The 11,356-nt window shown below is 37.0% G+C and overlaps 1 protein-coding gene across 2 annotated transcripts in view; it reads left to right on the top strand.

Annotated features, from left to right (window-relative positions):
• Positions 1 to 11,356, top strand: part of LOC107696097 (potassium/sodium hyperpolarization-activated cyclic nucleotide-gated channel 2-like) — a 55,726-nt gene continuing 44,370 nt past the window's right edge. For both annotated transcript variants that reach the window (XM_016496269.1, XM_016496278.1), the window contains exons 1-2: positions 1 to 951; positions 3,522 to 3,945. In XM_016496269.1, coding sequence (XP_016351755.1) covers positions 29 to 951; positions 3,522 to 3,945 — 1,347 coding nt within the window. In that variant the 5' untranslated portion in view covers positions 1 to 28. The remainder of the gene's footprint in view (positions 952 to 3,521; positions 3,946 to 11,356) is intronic.

Genomic DNA, 11,356 nt, shown 5'->3' with positions numbered 1-11,356 from the left:
ACAGGCCAAATCTGATCCGGTGAATGACATGGACCGGAATGAGCTCTCTCCCGGTTCGGATGTTGCCATGACGAAGAAAGCGGCCCATAAGAGCGCGCCGGCGTACCACTGCGCCAAGAGTTGCCTGGAGTCCAACTCGGATGCCGCGGGGTCGCACCTGAAAGCCAATCACGTCGCCACGGAGGAGACCGACGACGCGGAGGAGGAATCCAAGTTTCAGCATCCGCGCCTGAGGAGAGCTGGAGGGGGGAGCAGCGTCCAGATTAAGAGCTGCGCACCGGGAGGAGGAGCGTCCAGGAGCTCCACTTCCACCGATGCGCGCCTGGGTGATGCTGATGCTGATGCTGCTCCTGCGGGTCGCCACGACACCGTTAAGGGCGGAGGAGGAGGAGGCAAAGCGTCTACCGTAGTGGCCACCGTGACGGTAGAGGCTTGTAATGCTGCCGAAGGCGACGGCAATCCCTCAGCACCGCTTTCCAGCATGAAATGCAACAAGAACGGGGAGTGCAGGCGGGACTCCGGCACCGGGAGCCTCCGGTCCATCATGTCCAAACCCGACGGGAGCAAGCGGGCGGCGTGCAATTCAACGACCAGCGTGGACGCGGCCAGCACGCAGGGGCAGGACGCCTCGAACCCCGGCGTCCCGGAGAAGAAGGATTCCAGAGTGTCCTTTTCCAACGCCCCCAGCAGGAAAGCCTCGTCCTCCATCCACGGCTCGCAGCAGCCCCGCAACTCGGTGACTTTCCTCAAATCCGAGGATGGAGCGCAGGAGGACGGCGAGACGCGGGGCAGCCAGGCGAGCTTCATGCAGCGGCAGTTCAGCAGCATGTTGCAGCCCGGGGTCAATAAATTCTCCCTGCGCATGTACGGGAGCCAGAAGGCGGTGGAGAAGGAGCAGGAGCGCGTGAAATCGGCCGGCAACTGGATCATTCACCCCTACAGCGACTTCAGGTAAGAGCGACTGCTTGGAGAAACTTTGCGTGAGAATGTGGCATCTATTGGATCAAATGTGACCCGTGAATGAAAAGTGTGCTTTTTCCATCTCAATTTTCGAACATTTAAGCAATATTTAAGATGTACGAGAGAGTTTTAAGATCTTGCCCTATTAGTGACTTTTTTATGTCAGCTCCAGTACTTCTGTTACTAAAGCAACAGATGCCCTCTCCAATGTATGCTAATGATTACATTTTTTAGCATTAATAATAAAAGTCTTTTAATACTTTTGAACCCTAAACCTGTTGATCAGTAGTTTTAAACGAAATATGATTTGGCTCATTTATGACATTTCAGTGCATTTTTAATAAAATGTCCTCAAAAGACACTTTCCACAATTTGACCCTCGAAAGCAATTAAAACATATACACACACTTCCAAAAAGAAGCATTTTTTATGTGATATTTATTCACATTTATCCTCTCATAAAATGGAGGGATGTAATCTAACCAGGATATATGGTTAAAAAAGCAAAACAAAAAAGCAATAGCATTGTGATTTTTTTTTGTGTGCGTACACATTATGGCACCTAAGCATTTTTGTCCATGCTGAGTTAGATGTATTTCTACCTGACTAGATAGCAATGTGAGACCAAATACATTGAAGCACATAAGCACATTTTGTCTAGTAGATATCATGCTGAATTATATTTTGAGATATAATCACAATTTTAAAATACTGAAGCATTATCCTCAATACAGTTTAGGTGTTGCTCTACAGATGCTCATGCTGTGAGGAACATCGTTTCAGCTCCACAGTCAGTCTGGACTCAAAATGTTTTGCATGCTATGAAAACTACTGGATGACTTTACATAAGCTTTGCATTGCTCAGGGTTCATGCATCAGGTTGCATTTGACATTTATGCAACATGTGAGTAAATGATTATGTTGGATGTAGATCACTGAATGCTGCAGTACTTGTGCTTGTGTGATTTAATTAGGATTTTTTTTTACATTGACACTTCATCAGATAATAAACAAAAATTGTTGATGATGAAAACGTGCATGCAATTTCTGCGTTTAGCCAAGCTGTGCAATAACATGCTCATATCCATATCGTTTTGCATCATCTCCATAGAAAACCTGAAACTGATGCATATTTATTTCAATACTCCCACTCCATTCAAAGTCATCTTGACATATCACAGACCCTCAGCGCTTCTTAGAGCCGATCAGCTGTGCAAACCTTGCGAAAAGAAGCTGCCATTGTGTACGAGTTGCATCAGTCTCCAGTTATGAGTCAGCATGCACCTTAGCGCGCGCTGCTGTGACCTTGAGTTGCACACGTGTGCGAGCACCACGTGGAAACAGATCACATCCGCTCTACGCAGACCTTTATTTCAAACCCTCAGGAACTGATTTGCACCAGTCACAGCCGTGTGAGACTCAAATATCAGGGGTCTTCTGAGGTTTTCGGCACTCTTGCCCTTTTTACAAGGTCAATAAAAAGCATTCTCTACAGCACATTGCAATGCATTGTTGCATGCATCTTTGCAATGCTAATGTTATTGATTTTTAGTGTTGTTTTCAAAGCAGAACCTGTTTAATATGTGGGTGATATGCATGCTGCAATAATTATCCTTATAAATGCATAGCATTCTCATCAGAAATGTTCACATTGGACTCTTATTGGTTTGACAACTATCAGAATATTTTCGTATGCATTTAAATAGCATAATCAGAATAAACTAAGACGTTTGTGTTCTTTTCCTGCTATTCTCATCTGGAAATACTGGAGATGCCTGCTTTTGCAATTTTTTTTTTGCTGAATTTTCCTAATTTTTGGTCAGAAGTTTAATTGACTCATTAATTTTCATTCATGTCTTTAACAAAAGCACTCAAGCACAGCATGAATTAGAAAATGTAGGTCACGAGAATCTTGAAAATGCATGTCATGACGCTTCTTTAAATGTTTGTAAAATGCTTTGAAAAATGTCTCCTCCTTGTTCCAATAGCTTGACTTTTGACAATTGTTTACATCTAAAATCTATCTAATATTACTTTTGTTCGAAATATATACAGTATACTTACAAATTAATGTTCATCCAATAGTTATATTTATAATGAATTATATTCATTTAATTTAATTTATTAAATTTAATTTATTAAATTTAATTTTATAAAAATAGCATATTTATTGAATTATTTTTACAAATATTAATGAATAATAAATGTATTGCTCATTGATAGTTAATATTAGTTAATGCATTTCTAATGTAAAGTCCAAAAATGTAAATAGCTGTCTTTTTGAGATTTCTGGAATAATGTCTTCCTCTTGCATAGCAAATGGTTTATGCATTTACATGATGCATGCAAAATGTTAATAGGACTGAATTCGGATTTAAATTGTAATACTCATTATTGTCATTGTGAAACAATTAATGTTATCACCTAAAATATACAAATGAGAACATCACCCAAGGGTTTACAAATGTACAGCAGTAAAATCACATAAACCTACCACTTACTTTCTACGGAGTAAAGATGGTGTGGGATAAAGCCAATTTCTTTGCTTTTCTCTCCTGCAGGTTCTACTGGGATTTCACCATGCTTCTCTTCATGGTGGGCAACCTGATCATTATTCCCGTCGGCATCACTTTCTTCAAAGACGAGACGACCACGCCGTGGATCCTCTTCAACGTGTTCTCCGACACCTTCTTCCTCATGGACCTGGTGCTCAACTTCCGCACGGGCATCATTATCGAGGACAATTCTGACATCATCCTGGACCCCAAGACCATCAAGAAGAAGTACCTGAAGACCTGGTTTATTGTGGACTTTGTCTCGTCCATTCCGGTGGATTATATCTTCCTGATCGTGGAGAAGGGCATAGACTCTGAGGTGTATAAGACAGCACGAGCGCTGAGGATTGTGCGTTTCACTAAAATCCTGAGCTTGTTGAGGCTGCTGCGTCTCTCCCGGCTTATCCGCTACATTCACCAGTGGGAAGAGGTACGTCAACAGACACCACCACAATCTCACATATATACCCCATCAAAGGTGTCTACACAAAGAGCCATATGTATCAAATCTGTTAGATATGGAACCCCATTTCCACAACACAAGAAAAAAAATCATGCTTTGGTAAATTATTGTAGTTATTAGAGCCCGACCGATATATCGTTTCGCCAATTTTATCGGCCGATATGATCCTGTCGCAGATATATCGGTATCGGTGAATATGCCGCCGATATGCCACTGGTATGAATTTTTGTATTTTTTTACAGAACATAAAATGCAGATAAAATGCTTGTAAATGGTGTAATTACGTAGTTTGTCCAGCAGAGTGCGCTCCATTGTTTGCTAATGGTGACCTGGATGAAACACTTTAAAGCTTAAGTGTATGGAATACCATTGAAACTTTGAACGGCCATATCTCCGTAATGGCACGGCGGATCCGCACCAAATTCGGGGGATCCCTTCAGCTCGAGGAACCCTCTCGAACGCCGAATCGAGTGTACGTCTCGAGGCCTCAAGCCTTTTTTTACTCCCTAATATCGGTATCGTATCAGCCCCCAAAAAACCCATATCGGTTAGGCTCTATTATTTTTGACATAAAAAGTCATAAAATTTGAAATTATGAGATAAAAAGTCATAATTATGACATAAAACAGTCAGAAATTATGAGATAAAAAGTCTAAATTATGAGATAAAAAGTAAATTGAGATAAAAAAGTCATTTGTGACATAAAAAGTCATAATTATGACAAAGTCATAATCATGAGATAAAAACTCTTAATTATAACATAAAAAGTCAATATTATGAGATAAGCCATAATTATGACATAAAACATTGAAATTGAGAGGAAAAGTAAATTGAGATAAAAAAAATCCAAATGATGACATAAAAGTCATTATGACATAACTAGTCAAAATTGAGATAAAAAGTCATAATAATTATGACAAAAAATAATATTTATGACAAGTCATTATGAGATAAAAAGCCATAATCATAAGATACAAACTCTTAATTATGACATAAAAAGTCTAAATAATGATGTAAAAGTAATTTACGACATAGTCAAAATTGAGATAAAAAGTCATAATTGTGACAAAAAAATGTAGTTATGACATAAGTGAAAAAAATTAAATAAAAGTCATTATTATGATGTAAAAATCAAAATAACAGTCAATATTTGTTATAATTATGAATTTAAACAGTTTATTTCACAATTTCGACTTTTTATCTCACGAGTAATGACTTAGAATTTCATAATTTGTCATAATATTTAATTTACCAAGATTTACCAAAGCATGAGTTTTTGCTTATTTGGAAAAAATGGGCTTCCATAGTTAAATATACAAGATCTTAATATTTTTTAAGTTATTTGCTCTACAAATACTCAGTGTTTTAACTAATGTGGTTTGTTACGTAAAAAACTGCATCGGCTCCAACGTGAACTCTGCATGCTCTGTGCAATATCTGAATGAAATATGAGCGTGAGTGGAGGGTTATTCTCCTGGTAGACACAAATGGACTGTGGATGTTTAGACATACTTAATAGAAATAGAGGAAATGAAGGGTGCGGAGATGTGCCAGTCCCAGTTGGCACAGGTGAACCATGGGCCTCCCGGCCAAAACCACTCAGATAGTGCTCTTTTATACCTTTAAAGGGGTCCTATTATGCTTTTTCACTTTTTCAACTTTAGTTAGTCTGTAATGTTGCTGTTTGAGCATAAAAAAGATCTGCAAAGTTACAAAGTTCAAAGTCCACTTCAAAAGGAGATATTTTATTTAACAGAAATCACTTTTCAAAAACTACAACGAACGACTCGTTTGGACTACAACGCATATTTTCCGGGATTTGTGATATCACAAATATCGACGAATGGGACGAGACCTGGTTGAGCTGCACTAGAGAAGGCAACGAGTGTTATCACTATGTCGGAGACACGCTAGCTTTCCCAAGGCAGAGGAACTTAGAGTGGTTACAATCATCCGGGTTTAAATCGCGCTCAAATTGATTTGATTTTGACGCAATATTTACACTGAAGCTCGCACGCGGCTATGGTAAGGGGCATGACATTTCCTGACCAGGCGCCGAGTGGAGCCAATCACAACACACACTGGCCCAGCTAACCAATCACAGCGCATTTCGTATTTCAGAAAGCAGGCCTTCATTTGATACAGGAACTATTCGAGCCGTTCATGCCAGACTGGGGAGAGAGGTGTTGTAATAATGTAAAATGTGAAAAATAATGTTTTTCGAACAACCTAGTATGAGAGCCTGTTCTAGTACACCCCCAAAACAAAATCAAGACTTTGTAAAAGAGCATAATAGGACCCCTTTAATGGAGGTTTAATGGAATCTTCAATTAAGCTTTGTTTAAAGTTGTAGTAGTAGTAGTAGTAGCGTCACATCTGTTCTTCTGTATTGTGACATACATCTGAGTGTAATGGATTATCGAAAAAGAAAAAAATGTAGGCGGAGATTTGGTTCTAATGCATCAGGTGCTGATTGGGTGTTGAGATGTGGGCGTGGCACTCAAATGTGGCAGGGGTGGAGTTTAAACATGGGGGTGGGGTTTAAGACTAAATGATTTGGGAAGCTACAGTTATGAGATTTTGATTAAACATTTCAAGGTCAAAGCATTTAAAAAAAATGAAACATCCACGGATGAACTGTTCACAACAGGTTCAATAACATGTATTTAGAAAATAGATTTTAAGGATCAGCTTTGTCCCATATTTTCTCCTAAAAATCCTTAGGAGAAAAACATTTATACACACATTTTTGACATATTGAGACTTACAGCAAAAGTACAGAGCAGTGTTTTGTCTTCAATGAGAAATATGTGAGTTCTATGAAGTTTAATGGAAGACTTTCTTGGTTTGAGACATTGAAATCCCTTCTCTGAATGTGAGATTGGGCTCTTTTTCTGAGGATAAATATCTGAGAAGCAGAAGTCTCTCATTAAATCTGATGTGATCTTGTTGTTGTCTAGGAAAAACAGTTGATATTACAGAAATGTTGCTCCTGTTTTGGGCGCAGAGCCCTGCAGAGAGCAGATGGGGACTTTAACACTGATTAATTGATCAGAAACATGTTGACGGTTGTCTTGTCAAAGTCCAGACAGACTCAAGCGGAGTTCTGACGACTCTTTGAAACAGTTCAGTCACACTTTTGTCTCTAATTAAAGCTCCGTGTCAAAGTTTCTGTCAGTCAATGAGTTTCTGAATCACTGCTCTGGGCATCACCACATTCAGAAAATAGGTTGATATATAGGATTTCTGCAATGATTTTGCTGACAATATATAATTAAGAAACATTTGCCTCTTGTGAGAAAGTGAATCAAAATTATTATCAACCCATTTTGCATTTACAACAGTTTGATGTTTGTGAGAAAAGGAGTCAGTTTAGGTGTTTCATCAGTCGCAAAAATGGCATTTGATTTGGTAGGATTCTTTATTTTTCATGTCTAAAGTTGTGTGAACTGATTTAAGACTCTGTTTGTGTCATCCCTCAAAAAATGTTTGTTTGTTATGTTTTTTGTTAAAAATATGCGCTACTGAAAGAATGCATTAAATTGATCAGAATGACTGTAAAAACATTTATAATGTTACAAAAGATTTCTATTTCAAATAACTGCTTTTCTTTTGAACTTTCTATTAATCAAAGAATCCTGAAAAATGAAATGCATGATGGTTTTCACAAAAAATATGAAGCAGCACAACTGTTTTCAACATTGATAATAATCAGAAATGTTTCCTGAGCTTCAAATCAGCATATTGGAATGATTTCTGAAGGATCATGTGACACTGAAGACTGGAGTAATGATGCTGAAAATCCAGCTTTGATCACAGGAATAAATTACATTTTAAAATATATTACAATAGAAAACTTTGAAATTGTAAAAATATTTCACAATATTGCCGTTTTTACTGTATTTTTAATTAAATAAATGCAGCCTTGGTGAGAGTAACATTACAAATTCTTACAGACTCCAAACGGTTAAACGGTAGCATATGTAGGTAAATATATTATTGCTGTTGCACATATGTACAAATGATTAAGTATAATTTTCCCTGGTGTTCCTTTAGTGAAAATGACTATTTGCACTCATTAAGAAAAATTAAGATATGTATATTTATTCAGCTATATCACTGAGCCATAATAGAAGCTGTCACAAAATAAAGATCTCAACTCGTAAATTAATTTGTTTCAAGACAAATAGTTGGTCGTAATTAACACTGACTCCTCAGTGCCACTTAAATCCCTTAACAATTTACTTAATTAACACTTATTATGCTTCCAGTATGATAATCGGCTAAAACATTAAGGGTCTTCCGCTTTGGGTTATTTGGGATTACCACTGATGTGAGTTTAAACGTTCCCAGTGGTAATGCATTTTATTTGACCCGGAAAATAGTTTGTTCATTAAACACAAACATGACTTAAACTGAACTCCTGTTGTTTGTTCATCAATAACTCCCTCCAGATCGAACAGAATAAGCTCCACACTGTAAAAAATTATTGTGATTTTAACAGTAAAAGACTGTAAAAATGCTACAGTAAAAACCTGTTAATTGGTTATCAGTAAGTTTCCATACTATATACGGTGAATAACTGTAATTACATTTAATGCAATTTTACAGTAATTAAAATTACAGTTTTCTGAGGTGAAAAAGAAAAAGTTATTGTATAATTTACAGTGTCAAACTGTAAATTGACACTCCCAGAATTCCCTGCATGACACTTCATATTTTATGTTTTTTCGTTGAAATAACTGTTTCTTCTTAGTTTTTTCTTATCAGTTGTGTACATTAGTGTTTTATCATAAATCTAATGTTGTTAAATTAATGTTTATTGCATTATTTCAGTTTCATGTGTGTCACCATGATGGTGTTTAGTGTTTGTGTGAATGACACTGTGCACCTTCTATGTATATATATTAGTATTTTCCTTCTCAGCTTTTGGAAGAGCTGTTAGTGATGAGCTTTGGTTCTTCATGTGACTTTCTCATCACCACCTGTTTTTGGTGGTTATCAGCATTTCAATGGTTTAAAACAGATATTAGTACTTCAGTATGCTGGTTTATTAACATTACATCAGTTAATGAAATACGTTTTTTTATTGTGAATTTAAGCTAAGTCTGTAAAACCTAAAATGTTTCTACCATATTTTTAACAGTGAAGTTCTGGCAACCACAGCTGCCGGTATTTTACCGTAAATGTCACAGATTTTTTTTTACAGTGCAGGTCTGTAGCACTGAAGCACAATAACCGTCTTTTATCAGTTAACGTGCTGCGGGTGGATGGGGTGGGCAGTCAGGAGCGGCTACTTTGCATAATGATGAGGTTGTGATTGGTAATTAATCTGCAGTATGCAATTAGATGCTGTACAGAGACCTGGCTTGTTAACTTTCTGTTGGGCTCCTGTAGGAAAGCGCAGTAAAGGTGAGACACAGTGTTCCTGCCTCTTCTGAAAGTACAGACGCGTTTGCATTCACCACACGCTTGAGGGAACAACTCAACACAATCTACAAACATAAAGCGCACCGTTCCTGCAAATGACCTGCTCTTAGAAAACGAGTTATCTAGATGGTTCAGCTCTGCCCGAATGTACAAATGTTTCCTTTTTCCTATATCAACAAAAAGCACCTATAAACAGGGCTCATTAAGTAGAAACCTTGAGTTTCTAAATAAATTTATTTGCTTTCTAAATAAAAAGACAAAAACGTTGTTCGTGGAAATTATTATTTGTGGATTTTTTTTTATTACAACACAAACAGCAAATATTTACCAAAGTTTTTACACTGGCAATTAAAATAAATAACATTTAATGTGATTATTGTTCATTTTTAATTCATATTCATTCATAATGCTTTAACTAATGTTAATTTATTCTTGAAATGTAAAGACTTAAAATGTTACAAATGTATTAGTATATGCACAAATTAACATACATATAATTAATGAGTGATGTAGAAGTTAATGATAAATAATGCATTACCTAATGTTAATAAAAACTATGAATGTTATATAATTATATGTTATATATAATATGATATGTTATAATTTTATATATTTCATATCTTTAATATATTTTTTTACCATCTCAGGTGCTTGTAAATGAAGGTTCGGTGTTGATTTGACGTATAATTCAGCAGTATGCTGCAGGGCTCTGCTATAATTATATTACCTATATGATTATGCATTCTGAGCACTGTTTTCCTTCACCCGGAAGAGCCATTTAATACACTGAGATTTATGAGTCAGATAAGTTCAAACAGAAAAACAGTTGTTGCATCAATAAGCATTTAGAATAGATTTGTTGTTATGCCAAACCAACCGGAGTCACTTTGTGCTGTGAAGAAGGTAAACAAAGATACACAATGGCTTAATATTACAGTAGATGAATGTTAAAATAAAAGAAACGCAGCTTGATCAGTCCATGAGCTGCCAGGTTTGTAGAGGTTTGTACAATGACCAACTGCAGTTTGTTTTGGTTTTATGTACCATTTAGATGCAAGATCTGAGCTGATGATACCACAGTAATGCACTGGTGTTGAGGTATTTGGTCAGTGAACAGTTTTACAGAAACATAGACACTTAAAAATGCCAGACAATGCATGCAGACATACTGTACATACAGTTTAAAAGTTTTTTTTGAAAGAAGTGTCTTCTGCTCACCAGGCTGCATCTATTTGATTACAAATACAGTAAAAACAGCAAAATTGTGAAATATTATTTAAGTTTTAAATAAACATTTATATTGCATTGTAATTTATTCCTTTGATTCAAAGCTGGATTTTCAGCATCATTACTCCAGTCTTCAGTGTCACATGATCCTTCAGAAATCATTATAATATGCTGATTTGATGCTCAAGAAACATTTATGATTATCATCAATGTTGAAAACAGTTGTGCTGCTTCATATTTTTGTGGAAACTGTGATACATTTTTTTCAGGATTCAGAATAGAAATTTCAAAAGAACAGCATTTATTTAAAGCAGTCATATGATGCGATTTCAATTTTTCCTTTCTCTTTGGAGTGTCACAAGCTCTTGGTGCATAAAGAAGATCTGTAAAGTTGCAAAGACTAAAGTCTCAAATCCAAAGAGATATTCTTTATAAAAGTTAAGAGTCAGCCACACCTACCTAAAACGGCTCGTTCTAACACGCCCCCACATATCTACATCACTATGTGGGAAGATTTGCATAACGCCGCCCAAATGTTCACGCAAAGAAAGAAGGCGTAACTTTTATTCTCGCTGTAGAATAATTAATTGCTGCCGCCATGTCGTGAAGGCATTGTGTGTTTCGTTATGAAAGCGAAACTACTTTGTTTGGTCTTCCAAAAGAGGACGATATCCGCTTCGTCATGCCTAGAGCTGATCTGTGCTGGTCGCTGAGGAAATAC

Source organism: Sinocyclocheilus anshuiensis, unplaced genomic scaffold, assembly GCF_001515605.1.
Source record: "Sinocyclocheilus anshuiensis isolate Anshui unplaced genomic scaffold, SAMN03320099.WGS_v1.1 scaffold217, whole genome shotgun sequence".
NCBI classification, from domain to species: Eukaryota; Metazoa; Chordata; class Actinopteri; order Cypriniformes; family Cyprinidae; genus Sinocyclocheilus; species Sinocyclocheilus anshuiensis.
This window is presented reverse-complemented; position numbering and strand designations above follow the sequence as displayed.